Source organism: Lontra canadensis, unplaced genomic scaffold (genome assembly GCF_010015895.1).
Source record: "Lontra canadensis isolate GAN:19392208 unplaced genomic scaffold, GSC_riverotter_1.0 scaffold101, whole genome shotgun sequence".
NCBI lineage: Eukaryota > Metazoa > Chordata > Mammalia > Carnivora > Mustelidae > Lontra > Lontra canadensis.
This window is the reverse complement of record NW_022631095.1, coordinates 2,036,950-2,054,864: the sequence shown is the minus strand read 5'-3', so window position 1 is coordinate 2,054,864 and position 17,915 is coordinate 2,036,950. Positions and strand designations below refer to the sequence as shown.

Genomic DNA, 17,915 nt, shown 5'->3' with positions numbered 1-17,915 from the left:
CTTTGTTTACTGTCTCCTCCTAGCCCCATCCTGCTAGAATGGAAACTCCATAAGAACATGAATTGTGTCTGTTTTGTTCACTGCCATATCTCCAATGCCCAAACCATGCTTTTACTTGTTCAAATATTTATCAGGGCATATGAATGACATTTGTTATGATCACAAGTACCTATGTGTGCAGTACTGATGTAGAAATCAGACCCACAATAAAATGGAAAGCATAGTCCCTGTGCTAAAAAGTGAAGAAAAGGAGAAAAATAATGAAGCAAGTACACATTAATTCCATCCTAAGACAAAATATAATCAAATCGTAGAACATCTAGTTCAAAACAGAATGAAGGAAGAATTATAAACTGTAGGGCCATTTATTCCTTACTTAATAGAGAAGAACTAGAGTTGAATGACGTATGCAACTAGAGGTAGTACTCAGAGGGCGGGCAAAAACTAAACGCTCCTGCCTCTCAACTCCAGTGTTCTTTCTACAAGGCCCAGTCCCTGTACAATGTATAAGCTTCCTTCTACTTATGAATATACCAGAGATTCAGACATAATAAGCTAAACTCTATCCTTCATCATCTGTTACTGTTAAATTATAATAAAGTTAGATTATACTTTTCTAAAGTTGAAGAGTTCGCAAAATCAACTGAATTCCAAACTTAGTATTTTTGAACTTTACAGTTGGAGAAAACAGTATAAAAAAATAATTTTTGTGTACTGGTTACCCCTTTAACAACACAGTAATGTTTCTTCTGATACAGAGATAAAACTCACTTTTGAGTGAACATTCCCATATAATGAAATATATACATGTAACATACTACTATTCTCCAGAGTCTGTGAAGATACAGTATGATGTATTCTACCTATCATAAGCTAAGAGAGAGATTAATTCTTATTATTATGAAAAGGCCACTGTAACCAAGACCAGTGAGAAAAGGGTTAGAAAACTATATAATCCACATCCTACCCTGGTCATAGAATTTTATTTAATTATTTCATTCTGTTATGTTTCAAGTTGACGATTTGTCTTTCAAAAAAAAAAAAAAAAAGCTACTAAGGATCAATATATTACTTTTACTAGAATAATGGCCAATGGATATCAGTGCCATATGTATGGTGGTGTACTGTTCACTGGCCAACATATCTCAGTGAACCAACCCCTGCTGAAAGTAACACACTATCTTTAAAAAAAAAAAAAAAAAGTAAAATTTAAACACATACATACTTCTCAAGAGATAACTTGCCTGTTTTGAATAGGGCCTAGGGGCTTCTCTTCGTTCTCTAGTTAATCTCCAAGGAGTTATAATTTCATAAGAAGAGAGATGTGAGGTCTGTTGAAAGCCTATAGAAAAGGGAATAATAAATATTACATAACAAGTAAATGTAAAAAACTAAATGGTACCAAAATGTAATGGAAATCAAAGGCTGAATGTTTAAATCACAGGAAAATCATGTGACATTCATATATATGTGTGTGCATGTGTATTTCACACAAAAAATAGCAATATACTTGATAAGTATGAGGGGGAAAATATTTTCATTTAAAAGGATGTAAGTCTTCACAGTGTATACACAGCAATCATTTTCAAACAATTTTTTGCTATAAATCTTATTAATCCTTTTCCTTAAAATAAATCTGAAGGTATACACACAAGAAAAAAAAAAAAGTGCTTTGGAGAGGAAGTGGAGGGAAGGCATCCGGAGCCTAGCACCATTTACTCATCTCCCATTTTTCACCCTCACCCAACATGAATGACTAGCATACACAAACAGAAAGACTGAGGGAAGAACAGACACATTTTTCTCTCAGTGGATTGAGTCCATTGTGACAACTCCTTCAAACAAGTTTGGTACATTTACTTATGATATTTACATGTTTACATATGACATTTTATAGTCTCATATATGTACAATATGATATAATGTTTCATAAATGCTATACTGCAGAGTTGATTAAAATGAAGTCTCTCCCTTCATCCCATATCATAATCATACCATATCACCCTGATATGGTATTGGAATACTTATGAAACAAACAAGGACAATTAGAAAAGTTACTTTCAATGCCTGATCGGTTAACTTTAATAAATACACACTTAACAATGTAGATTATCTCAAATTACATTACTGCCATTAATGTGTCCTAAAAACAAAAACTCACTTCTGATAAAATGTATTAACAGTGAAGAACTCAAAACAATCATGCAGACTTACTCCCAATTCCAATCCTGTTCAGTTTACCGCACAGTGGAATCATAGCTAAGTGGAACTTGGGTTCCAAAGTCATCGCTAGAGCAAAAATGGAGTATAATCAAAATTGCCCAAGGAAATCCCTTAGTAAGACACCCCTTGTTGGAGTCTGATACAAGGTCTCTCAATACACCCAACACAATTATCTTCTTCCAGGATCTTTGCTGATGGCATGTCAATTTATTTTCAGTGAACTTGATGAAATAGATGGTCACCACTTAAGGACCATGAATGAAAATTCCATCTCTATATATGTCTGTATATTACAATAATTTAATTAAGTGGAACTTCCCTCACAAATAAATGCCCAAGAGAGGGTGGGGGGAAGAAAGGACTTCCATAAGTTAAAGAGCCTTATAAATATATGGACCTCTTTGGATCCTAATTCAACAAATCAATGGAAAAAAACAAATTCTGAAACAATCAGGGAAATCTTGATGATCCTGAAAAATTACTGTTAATTTTTTTTTAAGATTTTATTTATTTATTTGACAGAGAAAGATCACAAGTAGGCAGAGAGGCAGGCAGAGAGAGGAGGAAGCAGGCTCCCCGCTGAGCAGAGAGCCCGATGCAGGGCTTGATCCCAGGACCCTGAGATCATGACCTGAGCCTAAGGCAGAGGCTTAATCCACTGAGCCACCCAGGCGCCCCTACTGTTAATTTTTTTATGTGTAATAACCATATTGTGGATAAGGTTTCTTTTTAAAGCCCTTATGTCTTAACACAGACAAAATTATATGATGTCTAGGATTTGTATCAAAATAGAGTGTGTTTGAGGGAAGAGATACATACAAAATTATATTGAAGTTGGGTAATGGGTACATGTGAGTTCATTATTCTCTCTGCTGTTATGTATGTTTAAAATTTTCTATGATAAAATAATTATATTTTAAAGTAGCTACCTATAGGGAGTGGGATGAGGGGAGAAACTTCATTTTAATCAACTCTGCAGTACAGCATTTATGAAATATTATATCATATTGCATATATATGAGACTACAAGTCATATGTAAACATGTAAATATCATAAGTAAATGTACCAAACTTGTTTGAAGGAGTTGTCACAATGGACTAGATCCACTGAGAGAAAAATGTGTCTGTTCTTCCCTCATTCTTTCTATTTGTGTATGCTAGTCTTAAGCCTCCTCATGAATGTGGTTTAGATATATACAGACACACAGAGATATGGAACATTGAGATAAGGACATGGGACTTATTTCCTGCATCCCTCCAAGTCTGTATGGTTTGAATTTGTTTTTACAATGAGTAATGCATAATCCCTAATTACTTTCAAAATTATAAGGGGGAAAAAAAGAGTATTTGTTCAACAAAAAGGCACAATCCATTTAAAGTACTGATTATCTAGCATCTCCCAAAGTTCCTTTCTTTTTATCAGCCTAACTAACCTCACACCTACAAGACCGTTCCTTCTTACCTGGTCTCCCTACTCCCATTCTCTTCCTTTGGATCCAAACTGGGTGCTCATTCACACATTAAGTTTTACACCCCTCAGATTTCTCAAATACAGATTAAAATGAAACACTTACAGCTAACTTTCTCCAAGATATCACTGTATATAAAAATGTCTATTCTGGGGCTCCTAGGTGGCTCAGTCATTGAGCGGCAGCTGCCTTCAGCTCAGGTCTTGATCTCAGGGTCCTGGGATGGAGTCCCATATTGGGCTCCTGCTCAGCTGGAAGCCTGCTTCTCCCTCTCCCACTCCCCCTGTTTGTGTTCCCTCTCTCCCTGTCTCTCTGTGTCAAATAAACAAAATCTTTAAAAAAAAAAAAAAAAGTCTATAATCTTGTCTCACTTGGGATTTTAAAAAAGATACAAAAGGAAAACAAATTGTATCCTATCTAATACAATACATATCATACTACCAGTTTTCAAACTCTTTACCCAACTTCAAACCCCTTATATCTTTATACTATAGCATATTATGCTATCTAAGATGGCTTCAAGTCATTACATGAAAACACCAGAAATGGACACCAATACTCACAAAAGAGGCCATAAGCTAATCCAAGGCATACTTATGACATACTATAATAAAATATCATTCAGATATTTGGAATTGTTAATGGGGAACCATGTCAAAAGAAATCCCCAAGGCCTTCACAAATGAAGGCTTCAGATCACTAGATAAAACATCTTTAATCCTACATCAACTGAGGTACAGGACTACTGCCCCACCCAGAAGAAATATTTCAATGACCTCTGTTGTTTTCAAATTGCTAAAAATACAAGTTTCAATATTACCTTAATTTCACTCTAGATCATGATAAGCTGTTCAACTACTAGAAATGTGGTGACCTTACAGAACTAGACTCCGGCACTCTGGGCAATGAAAACTGATAAGAAACCAAGCAGGAATGTTCAAGCAAGACTTTTATCAGGGGCTTCTGCCCGAGCAAAAGGCAGATAGCACAAAGCAAAGCGTCCTTGGGCTAGCTCCGTGAACAATGGCCAGGGAAAGTTTTTAAAGCAGCTGAGGTAGGAAAGGAGTGACATCTAAGCATATAGCAGTGGGGAAATACAGGAAATTAGGCCCCAGTTGACCAACCATGCTTCATACATGTTATGTTTCATTTGCATGTTAAGTTTCCACCCCTGGGCATAATATTTAGTATTATACTGGGGAGAAAGTTAAGCAAAAAGTCAGAGCTGGGGTCCATTTGCCTCTGGTCTGGTCTAGTCTTTGTAGGAGCACACCTGTTGTAAATTGGGTCCTGTTGCTTGTTTCCAGCTTGTGGCTTCTGGCTTCCTGATCACATACAGCCACCTGCAAGCTGGACTAGAGAAATGGGTTACTGCCATTGGTGCTCTGAGGGGGCCAGGGTTTTTCTGCAAGTTCCTGTTCTGTCTCAGTGGTGCAAATAGTTGGCAGGAATAAAATTCTTTTAGCAGGTAATAAATTAGACGCTCTGTGTGACAAAAAGTAAATCACTGTGTACATTTATTTGCAACTTCCTATGACTCTAGCGTTATTTCAAACTAGAAAGTTTTTTAGGTAAATCTTTACAGGCTTTGACATATATCGTAACAGGTTCAGAGAACTGTTAACACTAGAAGCTAAACAATATGCGACTCAAGTTTTTTTTTTCATCTCATTCAACTCAGAAGAAATCACAGAGAAAAAGAAATGTCTCAGAAAAGAGAACTACAATTGGGCAGGCAGGTATTTAAAGAACTTTCAATTTGAAACAGGTTAAATAACTTTATAGTATCAGGTATAAAACTATGGATCTTTCTGTGAGGCTGTTAGCAAAGAATAGCAATCCAGTATAGGAAAATAAGACACAAAACTCTTTCTGTTCTTCTCATTTTAAAACATAATTCTTGTTAGGAAAAAAACAACAACACAATTAATCCTTTATTTTTAATAAGACTCTCAAAATTATAGCACCCAAAAATAACTTCTCTATGTCAAGCTGTTATTCCAGGAATACTGACTTCTTGGTTTTAAAATCCAAGGATCTTTCTGAGTGCTATAAGGAGTTCCAAGAACATCATAACAAATGTGTACATATTTTTTCCCGAATTCCCTTTTTTTTTTAATCCCAAATAGTAGCAACCTTCTCATGGGAACCAAAATTACATGTTTCCCATGTTACTATAAAGGAAGTGCATGCACATTATTTGTACAAATCTTCAGCCTCAGCACGGCTGACATTTGGGGCCAGAAAATTCTTTGCTGTGGGGGGCTGCCTTGTGCAACGTAGGATGTTAGTAGCATTCATGGCCTCTATCCACTAGCAGAACTATCAGTGTGACAACTAAAAATATCCCCCAGATGCCTTCTGGGGGCAAAACTGCTCTCTGCTGAAAACCACTATAAGCATATAGTTCACAATGAAAATAAAAATCTTAATACAATCAACTAACAGAGGATACAGATTTGTTACTTTGGAATTTGACAGAATAAGCACACTGTCAAAAATCGGATTACCAGGAAACATGGGCTGGAGATAAAAATAAGAGCTGAAACATGAAACTTAAAGAGTCCTCAACTTAGTGAAAGAAAGAGAAGGGTGTTTAGTTGCACTTCTTTATTCCTCTAACTCCTTAGATCTTTTTATGAACTGTGTTTTGAAGAAAGTCTAAGTATATGTTTCATAATAGTAACTGTAGTAGAGGGAAACACTTTAAAAGAATTCTACTTAATTGCAAAGCAAACAAATGTGAATTCTCAGTCATGGGCTTTTCTCCTTTCCTTCCTGCCTATTATGTAAACAAACAGCCACCTTTAAATACTTTCACTCTATATAAAAGATAAACCTGAGTTCCATAGAGAGCATGAATAAAATAATTTTGTTGCCTGAATTATTTTAAAAGAGAAATTATTGTAATTAAATCCAGAAAATCCTGTTACTTTGAGCCACATATTTCCATTCCATTCACAAGGTCAGCCTCAAATAAATATCATATACTAATAATTATACTCAAAAATAATTATAATTTCAATTGCTATGTCCTACCTTCTTACATTTTTTGAGTGATTTTTTTTTTTTTTTACCATTTTCCCGTCTTCACATTTAAAAAGAAACAGAGCTTTTGCTGTTGTTTGTTTTTAAGTGCCCCTATGGGAAAACCACCAACCACTTAGAAGATTTAATGACCTCGAGAACTTAAAGCTCCTCTAGCAAGGAATTTCAGTTTCTTGAGACAAAGAATGATACCTTATAAGGACAATATAATTTATGGATCATGTGTTTCCTGCTCTGGTCAGTAAGTATTTGATGACTACATGTTGAGTAAATGCCTTCTTATCTTTAGAGTCAATCATAACGGATCTCCTACTTGTTAATTGTCATGTACAACCAGAATTAAGCTTTATTTTTATGATGAGTATTTTTTTATGCCAATTCTCCAGAAATCCATGTGGTCCACACAGTTGTCATTTTAACGTCAATGTTCTATTTCATTGTATGGCTCTGCTATAGAACGCTTAGCCACCTCTCTCAGGTAGCTGGGATTAGAGCTTCTATTCACAAAGAATTCTAATTTATCAGTGAAGCCAATGGAGCAGGCTCTCCAGGGGTCTACTTGCATAAGGGTTCTAAGGAATACTATAAAAGGAAGGGGGGAACCTCCTAAAATGAGTTAAACCATGAAAAATCTCATTAAAAGAAAAATATGTCGAAAAAGGCATTTCCCATATACTGTCCTACAGCATAACAAATATCTGGCGGTGGCATCATGTTTCCTTCTTATAAACTAAAATACTCTAATTCTTATGTTAAGATAAACACAAACACAGAAACAACTGCATAGTTAAAAACTGACCACATTAGGTGAACTTCTCAGGTTTCCTAATTCATTCCTAAAAGGTCTGATTCAAGGAGTATCTCACACATGATCACTTCAGGAAAAATGACTTGACTAAAATAACAGTATCACAAAATGAGAAATAAACTAGAATAATCTCCCAATATACAAAAAAGATTGTACAGTTCAAAGTGATACCAAGATCTACTTAGGAGGCAGTCCTATAGCACTGACTCAAAGGACAGCAGAACTCCAAGACTCTGAGATATACTATATATCAAAGGGAAAAAAAAATATCAGGAGGCTATTATCTATGTCATATATCTGAGGTTGTGCAAATTTCAAGAAAAAGCTTTCAGTTACTCAGATCTTGCACCTTCAGGGAAATTCTACAATAAACCAGGATCTCTTTTTTATTCTTTAAAGATTTTATTTATTTACTTGACAGAGATCACAAGCAGGCAGAGAGGCAGGCAGAGAGAGAGAGAGAGAGAGAGAGAGAAGGAAGCAGGCTCCCTGCTGAGCAAAGAGCCCCAAAGCGGAGCCATGGATCCCAGGGCCCTGGGATCATGACCTGAGCCAAAGGCAGAGGCTTTAACCCACTGAGCCACTCAGGCGCCCCTAAACTAGGTTTTTTAACAAAAAACAAATATAAAGTCAACTTTGGTGACATAAAATTTTAAATGTTTCTTGAAAATTGCCTTGAACCTAGAACTTGCTTTGTATATATATTAATTATAAATGTTTTCTTTTTTACTTAAAAGTTAAAAGCAAAAATCGGGGCACCTGGGTGGCTCAGTGGGTTAAAGCCTCTGCCTTCGGCTCAGGTCATCATCTCAGGGTCCTGGGATCAAGCCCCAAATCAGGCTCTCTGCTCAGCAGGGAGCCTGCTTCACTCTCTCTCTGAGCCTGCCTCTCTACCTACTTGTGATCTGTCTGTCAAATAAATAAATAAAATCTTTAAAAAAAAAAAAGTTAAAAGCAAAACTACCTTGAAATTTAAAAGACTGCATTCTCCTTTACAGCAAAAACACAAAGATACAAATTCAAGTAATTTGCTGGCACCCAAGACAAAATTAGTATGGATTTAAGCTCTTACCATGTAATTTGTTTTATAGTGATTCACCATAAGTAAGCTTTAAAACTCAATGTCTTTAGAATCTAGCCTTAAAAAAAAAAAAAAAAAAATCTAGGTCTGCATCATAATTACTACCTTAAAAGAGAAAATTGGAAAAGGTTTCATACCCAATTCCCCTTGTTATTTTTTCACAATGATAGAAAATTATCTTTGTCAGCCTCAGTTATGGGTTTTTTTTTTAAGTTTACTGTAAGTGTCAGCCCTTTGAAATTTATACTGCATTTCCTCACTGACACAACGTTATAAATGGTAGTAAAGATCCTACTAAAACCTATTCAACTTCTACTGTAACTAATGTGTGGGTGTTACTTACTGAGTCCTCAAATTCCTCTTCATTAACAGAAAATGTTTCAGTGCATGTTTTAAACATCCTGTATTGCAAAAATTTAGTCAGCTGATTTTGGAGGAACATTCCCCAGGAGAAATATGAGTTGACTCATTGCTAACTATTACAAAAGCCTCTCAGCTGGTCTCTCCCAGCCTCCAGTCTCTCCCTCCTGTGTTCTATCTTCCCCTGCTTTGCCAGTTACCTTAATCGCAAATCTAGTTATGTCGAATGGAATCTGAAAAACCTTCTTGCCCAAAGAACTTCCTACAGGGTAAAGTCCAAACGTCTTATCACGGAATAGAAGGCTGTACCAATGGGTACCAATCTACCTTAGTTTCTTCCTTGCCTCCCTTTCCTGTAGACCACCTGCAGACATTCTCTTCATTCCCTAACAAGTCATGTTCTTTTTATCCTTCCATACTCTCACAAAAACTCTTTCTTCTCCTTAGAACACATTCATATCCTTTGACTTGGAACATTCCCTGATGTAGATGAGATCAAATACCACTTATACTATAAACCTCCCCCAAGGTTTTATACATCTCCCATAAAGACTTTAGCCCATTTGGTCACCCTTTGCCCCTCCATAAGCATTAAGCATGGTGTCTTACAGGAGCTCCATAAATGTTGACTAAATTTTGAAAGCATGACCACGCTTAAATGAAGGATTGGCCATAAACTGTTAAAGCCATGGTTAAGACCCATAAGGCTATTCTAGGTACGTGTGGGTGGCTCAATCTGTTAAGCATCTGACTTCTGCTCAGGTGCCCTGGGATCCGGCCCTGAGTCAGACTCCCCGCTCTGCATGGAGTCTGCTTCTCCCTCTCTCTCTGCCCACTCCCCATGCTCCCTCATGCTCTCTCTCAAATAAATAAAATCTTAAAATTTTTTTAAAAAGCATAAAGATCTTCCATTCATCTATATGCAAGTATCCACTAATACATACATTAACATTAAAAATATAGTCTTATTAATATTTGCAAACACAAACAATCATGGATTACTAAAACTCCAAATGTATATACTATACTTCACCTTACAGACTGGTAAATGTTAACCATCTATGAAAAGCACAGCAAAAACAGTGTTAACCAGAAAAGATATGGTGTCTTCCCATTCAATGAAGTTTCAATATTTAGAGCTTCAGAATTCCAAAGAGGCAAATTTACTTAATTGCAAAAAAAAAAAAAAAAAAAAAGCAATTCCTGAAGGTCAGCAATCCTACAGTGAAATCTTCCATCATCACCTTTGAGCAACTCTCAAGGCAACCTTCAGTAAAAACTCTCATTCTCCATCATACTCAAAGGCTAATAAAGAAAATAAGAGCCATGCAAACAATAATTTCAGCCAAAACAAACGAAGCCGTTTCCAGAAAGAAGCTAGAGTATTAGCAATTTGTTACCACTACGTTTCGGCATCTCCAGAATAAATACCTTACATATTCAAGAGAAGTTTCACGATTCAAAAGCAATCTCACATAAACGATTTAATTCTTACCACAATCCGGTGCTTAAGCAGAGCAGGGATTATTTTTACGGATTTAAGACATTACGAACCCAGTAAAAATGCAGATAGAAGACTGTTTGGCTATAGAAACATAGCACTTCGCTTCCAAAAATAAGTACTCTTTACTATAACAACAAAATGGCCCAAGACAAATGAGCAACCCCCCTTTATTCCATCACTAAATCTAGTTCGGTGGACATACTAGAAACTCCGCTCTTAAAATGAACGTCAAAATTTCAAATTATGATAATCTGGAGCGAAACTTCCATCTCCCGGTCTCTTTCCAAGTGACATTAACTCACAAGCAAAACCAAGCTCCATTTCTCAAAGCAGTTTAAACAAGAACACACCCTCGGCGTGCACTCAGACTCCAAGGCTTTTCAGCCGACTCCCTGAGGGCAGAGTCGGTCCCAGAGAAGTCCCAAGAGAGTCTGGGGGACCCAGTTATGAGCGAGATGGGGGTGGGGCGCACTGCAAAAGGCTCTGCCAAGCCGGAGACGGAGGAAAAGGGACCAGCCAGAACACTGCCAAGAAGGGTTTGGGGCGCCAGACCCCGAGCCTCGGGTCCGAGCACTCTCCACACACAGCTGGAGCGGCTCCGCCTCCCGACCCCAGGTCCAGTCCCCAGCCAGGCCCCTCCGCTCCCAGGCACCACGGGGTAACTCCGAGCGTCCCAACCCTAGGAAACAAATCTCGGAGGTCCCTGCGGGGCGGACACCCACCTGGCCGAGCCGCACCGAGAACTGGGCCCACCAAGTCAAACAGCAGCAGCCACTGGAGCCGGAGGACCCGAAAGGGCGAGCCTGCGCCCGATCCCATCGCGGCAGATTCCGCAGGTTCCACTCAACACTGGGTCGCCTCTGCCTCCGCCTGCTCCATCATTTCCCAGCCCTGCCGGGGCCCCAGAGCTGGCCGGGATGCGCGCGCCCGGGACGAACACGCGCTCGGCACTGACGCAACTCGGCTCTTGTCCGAGCTCGCTCCCGACATCGCGCTCCCTACGCTGACGTAGAGAAAAATCCAGTCGCCGTAGGGAGAAGGGATTTCTGTCTCGGCTGCTAAAACCTTGACTAGTCGGCCCCGCCCCTTCACACTCGCTGCCCCGCCTACTGCCCGTCACGCCCCGCCCGCTCTGCTCCTAGGCCCGCCTACTTTGGGCGTAGAAGAACCTGATTGGAGGAAGCACTAGGAGGAAAAGAAGGCGGAGAGCGAGCCCCAGAAGCGGAATTGAGCAGCAGAAATGAAGGGCAGTCCCGCCCCCCTGCACAGCCTTTTCTGATTGGCTTGTGGGCGTTGGGCGGAGCGTCGAGCCGCGCGCCCATTGGCTATGTTGTGGCGAGGAGTCCGGCTCCGCGGAAAGGCCTAACCCGGCAGGGCTTGCTTGGGTCGAATGTATAGGCTCGGCTTTGTGGTTGAGTCCGGGTCTCCGCCACTGGGCGCGGGAAGATGGTGCTGGGTGGTTGCCCGGTGAGTTACTTACTTCTGTGCGGCCAAGCGGCTTTGCTGCTGGGGAATCTACTTCTGCTGCACTGTGTCTCTCGGAGCCACTCGCACAACGCTACGGCCGAACCCGAGCTCACATCCGCTGGCGCCGCCCACCCAGAGGGCTCTGCCGGTGCTCCGAGCTGGGAATATGGCGACCCCCAGTCTCCAGTCATCCTTTGCTCTTACCTGTAAGCTACCCAGACGTCGAGGCAGAGATGGAGATGGGGCCAAGGATATATGGGTGTTGGGGTGGGGGAAGGGAGGCTGCTTTTTTTTCCCCAGACCCTCTCCACCAGAGGACCTGTCAACATGCGGGAGGTAAATTTCATGCAGGTTTCTCACTCCTCTCACCCATCAGGGGGAAACCTTGTGTGTCGGTGGCAGATCCTTTGGGATCCCGAAAGAGAACTAGGGAGGAGTGACATCATATAGTCTCCGGAAGAAGGGTACGAGGTTGTGCCTTCTCTGTCCTGCTCCCTTTAACGAAGGAGAATCCATTGTAGGTGTTCGTTATGAGGCACAAATAGAGGAAATAACTTGTCCTTGCCACAAGGCACTTTCTTGTAGAAAAGCAATATCCTAACCGTTGCAGAACCAAGTCATTTTTAACATCTCTTTTTAGTCCATGAGAAAAGGCGTTTGGGAAATGCAGAGAGAACTGGGAATCCTTTGGCTTCAGTTTTGTTCCCATTGCCTTGTGGCTCCTTGCCTAGGAAAGGGAGAAAGCCATGGGAGAAGTAGAATCCACGTAGAAATAGGACCAGAAACTCTCCCCTTCCCCAATAAAAGGATCATTTTGGATGGCTGTCTATTTGACCTGCTGTTCTTCAGTCTGACAGCATCTCTTGCCTTGGGGATCAGTCAGAATTAAACCCTAGAAAACTTGAAGAAGTGTCTCTTGCCTGTTTTGATTATATACACTTAAACAGCCATTTGCAAAAACCATGTGAGAATGACAGTCATGATCTTACCGGTGATTTACAGACCTGATGAATTTATAGAATGTGACGACCCAGTGGACCATGTTGGAAATGCAACTGCATCCCAGGAACTCGGTTATGGTTGTCTCAAGGTGGGTTTTCATTTTGTTTTATAAGCAAACTCTTCCATAGAGAAATAGTACTGGCCAAATGCTGTCACAACAAAGTATCAGGGGTATGAAGTTACCTTTCTATAGACTTCATTAGAATGACTTCCTGGAAATATCCGGCCTGGCCAGCGTCAGTGACCGATCAAGCCATTTCATTTCCTCAGGAAGGAGTATCCGTGCCAAAACTGCCCAGGTGCACAGACCAACCTGTCTTTGGTTCTTTGGGCTGATATTGACTGATTTAAAGCTATTGTGTCACCTCCTCATTATCCTTCAAGTATGCACTTTCCTAAAAGAACAAAAGAAAGGCTTATGCAAATTTTTTCTTTTCTTGCTTATGCACTTTCTAAAACCAATAATGGACTAAGCTGCATCTTTGTTACACATGCATTTCAGGCAAAGCTCCTTTTGCCGATGATCTTTCTTTTCATAAGGCAAGCATTTCCCACCATGTCCTTAAAAAATAGATGGGGTCTATCAGTATCTGCCTCTGTAGAAGGTTGTAGTATTCAAGGAGAAGCCTTAGGTAACAACGGCCTCTTGGGATGGAAGAAAGCCATTCAGTTCCATTAATAACATCCTAGTTAGTCTCCCCAAAACCAGTGAAGTTCATGTACTTCCCCATCATGCTGCATAATGCAAGTCAAGATTCAATCAGGTATTAAGAGAGTTATGGGAAAACATGGTTTGTACTAAATCAGAGACAGAAATAAACCTGAAAGTAATAAGACCAAAAGGCAACTCTTAATGCAGTCATGTGTAAAGAAACGTTTTCAATAAAATGAGATCTTGATCTGTTGATAATTATCAATGAAGGTTTTGAAGGTTTGAGTAGCATTGTATAGAGATCACTTTTGCCCATTTTATTTTTTTTCTTTTAAGATTTATTTATTCATTTGAGAGAAAGAGCAAAGAGGGGAAAGAGGGACAGAGGGAGAGAATCTTGAGGAGACTTGTGCTGAGTGCGGAGCCTGGATGCAGAGCTCAATCCCATGACCCCAAGATCATGACCTGAGCCGAAATCAAGAGTCAGATGCTCAACCAAATGAGCCACCCAGGTGCCCCTGCTTTTACCTATTATAATTAAAAACTGAGCTGTTCCTGTCAGGCCACTCAAGCTGCCACTTTCCCCAGAAGTCCTAGAGGACCAGTACTCAGGCACCTAAATCCCAGGGGAAGTATGATTTCCAGCTCCCTTCCCTTTAAGGAATGCACCAATGAAAACAGTAGTGAACAACTTAATAAGGTGCCAGTGGAGAATGTACAGCTGTGCTTTCTCTGCTAGAATTCAATTACATAAATGGTAAGAGGTCCTATTCTGAAATTTTTTGCTGAAATTTAAACTTACACAAAAACGTACTACAGATATCTGATAATCACACATTCAAAAAAAAGTTCTGAGTCAGATGATACTCTGAGGTCTTTTCCTAATTATGTTCATTTACAATATATATAGAACAAACTTCTAATACACATTGATTTTTTAAATACCCATTCCCAAATGCTCAATTATGTGCTCTTTCCTGTAAATATAGGATGACTAAAATATTGTGTTCATCTATTCTAAGTGGTGTTTAATGAAACTGATTTTAATTTTTTTACCATATTAAAGAAGCTAGTTACAAGAAAAAAAAAAGTTCATTTAAAACAACATACAGTTAGAGTGGAATAATTTAAAATCACTTGAATTACTAAATTCCTTGCTCTTGAACACAGCCTTACCCCAACTTTGTTAGTATAATTATTGTCCTGAGTCACCTCTTATTAATGAATATAAAGATCTATTTTGTGTAACTTCTTTGCTAAGTTTGGGTTGTTTTGTTTTGGTTTGGTCTTTATGCCACAGTTCGGTGGACAGGCCTACAGTGACGTGGAACACACTTCTGTCCAGTGCCGGGCCCTCGATGGGATTGAGTGTGCCAGTCCTAGGACCTTCCTGCGGGAGAATAAACCTTGTATAAAGTAAGTGTTACTTTGAATGGGGTAGTTGGTACTTGGATAGAGGTAGAGCTGTTTTCCTTGTCATCTCATGATATGACTTTTTTCTTTTATCTTAAGTGTTAAAGGGGCAACGTGATTACCACTGTGCATAATCCATTGGCAGGAGTGATGTGGTTACAAACAGAAAGGACACTGGACTTATGAGACCAGAGGCCATAAGTTCTAAATGTCTCTTTCATCAACAAGCTAAGTGCCGGCAGAAGACCAGAGACTTTGTCCCTCACCTACAAAATAAAGGAGCTAGACCAGGTCATCTAGCTCCAAAATTCCTATGGTAGACATAAGTCCTATAAAAATAGCCTTAATATTTGAGGAATGAAGGTTTTATTCTTTCTTTATTTATTTCTTTAAAGATTTTATTTATTTGTCAGAGAGAAAGAGAGTGAGAGCACAGGCAGAGGGAGAAGCAGACTCCTTGCTGAGCAGGGAGCCAAATGTGGGGGTCAATCCCAGGACCCTGGGATCAAGACCAGAGCTGAAGGCAGACGCTTAACCAACTCAGCCACCCAGGCGTCCCAGAGAAATAAAGGTTTTATTATGACAAGTGTGGATCTCTCTCCTGAAAAATAAGTTTATCTTAAAGAATTAGGGTAATTTCTGTAAATTTTGCTGGAAGGCACAGAATGTATTTATATCAGTTGCTAATGGAGTCCATGGTGTTTGATGACGATATTAGAGCAATTGTAATTGAGTGTCATCGCAGTACATAAGACCCAAGTCCTTACTGAAGAAACCTCATTTTTAGTTGCCACAAAACAGCAGAAGGGTATACAGAGATCAGTGCTCATCTGAGGAAAGACAATGACATTTCCGTAGAGAACTGCATTCAGAGGTGCAGCCTTAGGAAAGGTGCCTGAGTCAGGGAGGGCTGCAGGCCCAGATTCTACTCCTCCCAGGATGCCTACAGAGCACATGTGCTTGATTATCTCTTGTCCAGTCCAGTCAGTATTTGTTCCTTTATGCCCTAGGTAGTACTCTTTTGAGAGCCTAGGCCAACTAGAGATTTTCTTTTTGGGGAGAATGAGAGGCCACAGAGCGACTGCTACATCATCCTTTCGCTTACATGAAATTCATTCGTCCTTAAGTGTTTTAATTTTCATGTGGTAAACATCTTCCTCTTCATTCCTTCTGTCTAGGTACACGGGACACTACTTCATAACCACTTTACTCTACTCGTTCTTCCTGGGATGTTTCGGAGTGGACCGGTTCTGTCTGGGACACACTGGCACCGCAGTGGGGAAGCTATTGACACTTGGAGGACTTGGGATTTGGTGGTTTGTTGACCTTATTTTGCTCATTACCGGAGGGCTGATGCCAAGTGATGGCAGTAATTGGTGCACTGTCTACTGAGAAGGGCTGTGGTCGTGGCCCAGAGAGGCGCGTCTTCTGAATTCATCTCTACAGGCGCAAAACTCTTCCTTGATAACAGACCTGACCATTACTCTCCTTCTTCAGAGGGAATGGGTTTGGTTAGGAAGGTTTCTTTGGACTCTGGGTTTTCAACCCAAATTTTATCTTGCAGACTAGCAATGACAAGCAAACAGTGTTTGGGAATCAAGTGTGTACCTTTCCTCACATATAACATATAAAGGATAGTGACTAACTTATAAATTGCAGGGGTTTCCATACTGTATTTCTATACATTGCTGTATCTTCAGTACATTGGAGCAAGTGGACCCGACAAGATGAGCAAAGTGAATATTTTTAGGTGCCTTTTGTGACCCTGAATCTTCATGCAGAGGAGAGGTGAAGCTGAACCAGTGAAGATCTTCAGCAGAAGTCAAATGGCCATGGATTTTAATACTCACTGAAATTCTGACTTTCTGAATTTAAGTTGTGGAATAAATTTTGCCAACCTGGAATGCTGTTTGGTATTTTCAGTAAGTAGAGTGAGACTCAAAATTCTGTATGTTTTGCTAAAAGCCAGGCATTTGAAATGAACCACTCTACTAATAAATCCTATTGTTACATCATTATTATGCTCCAGAGGCAGTATATGCAGTACAGTAATTTCTTCATTTCAGTTATATTTTGAAAGCCCAACAATAATCAGGTATGTCTGGGGTAAGCTCTCCTCTTGGCTATCCTATCTAAAAATTAGTTATATACAAGTTCAGAGAGCCTATGTTGTAGGCTGGTAAAAAATATCTCCTACAACTAAAATAAAATTATTCTTCACAATTATGTTAGGTAAGGTGAAAAGCGTCATACCTTTGAGGCAAAAAAAAAAAAAAAAAAAAAAACCATTCTTACTTAAAGGACAGAATTACCAAGAATTGGGTGGAGTTAAGACGTGATTTATGGGGGCAAAAAAGAACACATTCCGTCAAAATAAGCATGGTACCAGAAGTTCTCACTGTGGGCTACCAGACTCAATTGTCGGAAAGAAGAGACAGCCAAGCTTTTGCATTCCCAAATCACTGGCAATAAAAGGAAATGTTCTAAATTGTAAGTTCTGAGAAACCTAGTTATCATCCTTTGCAATTTAAGTTGAAAAGAACTCTTAAATATGAAGTAAAAGGAGGACTTTACAGACAGGTCGAACAAAGAGCCCAATATTCAGGATAAATTCTAGAAACGATCAAGGTAGAACTACTCAAAACTTGGTCTCCTAATAGTTGACATAAGAACCAAGAATCACAGTTAAATTAACACTGGATATGCTCTATCATTATGAAGCAGCTTTCCTGAAAGCTTCAGCTTTATTATCCCTGATTAATATAATTACTGTTCTTATATTATTAAGTGGTTGACAAATGTGTAAAAATTAAAACAGATTATTCTGTCTTGAAAATTCTGTACCACATTGACCTAAACCTTGTTTGTAACAGTAATAATTGGTAGAT

At 39.5% G+C, this 17,915-nt stretch overlaps 2 protein-coding genes across 3 annotated transcripts in view; one reads left to right on the top strand and one right to left on the bottom strand.

Moving 5' to 3' along the window:
- The window catches only part of ADAM9 (ADAM metallopeptidase domain 9), a 142,641-nt gene extending 131,101 nt beyond the window's left edge, over positions 1–11,540 (bottom strand). For both annotated transcript variants that reach the window (XM_032838045.1, XM_032838044.1), the window contains exons 1-2: positions 11,216–11,540; positions 1,245–1,342 (exon numbers count right to left, since the gene is read on the bottom strand). In XM_032838045.1, the coding sequence (XP_032693936.1) occupies positions 1,245–1,342; positions 11,216–11,312 (195 nt within the window). In that variant the 5' untranslated portion in view covers positions 11,313–11,540. The remainder of the gene's footprint in view (positions 1–1,244; positions 1,343–11,215) is intronic.
- Positions 11,541–11,834: 294 nt separating this feature from the next.
- TM2D2 (TM2 domain containing 2) lies at positions 11,835–17,042 on the top strand. The gene is made up of 4 exons (XM_032838053.1): positions 11,835–12,166; positions 12,963–13,050; positions 14,915–15,030; positions 16,206–17,042. Exons 1-4 carry the CDS (start codon positions 11,940–11,942, stop codon positions 16,417–16,419), a joined length of 645 nt encoding a protein of 214 aa, XP_032693944.1. The 5' UTR covers positions 11,835–11,939; the 3' UTR covers positions 16,420–17,042.
- Positions 17,043–17,915: the final 873 nt, after the last annotated feature.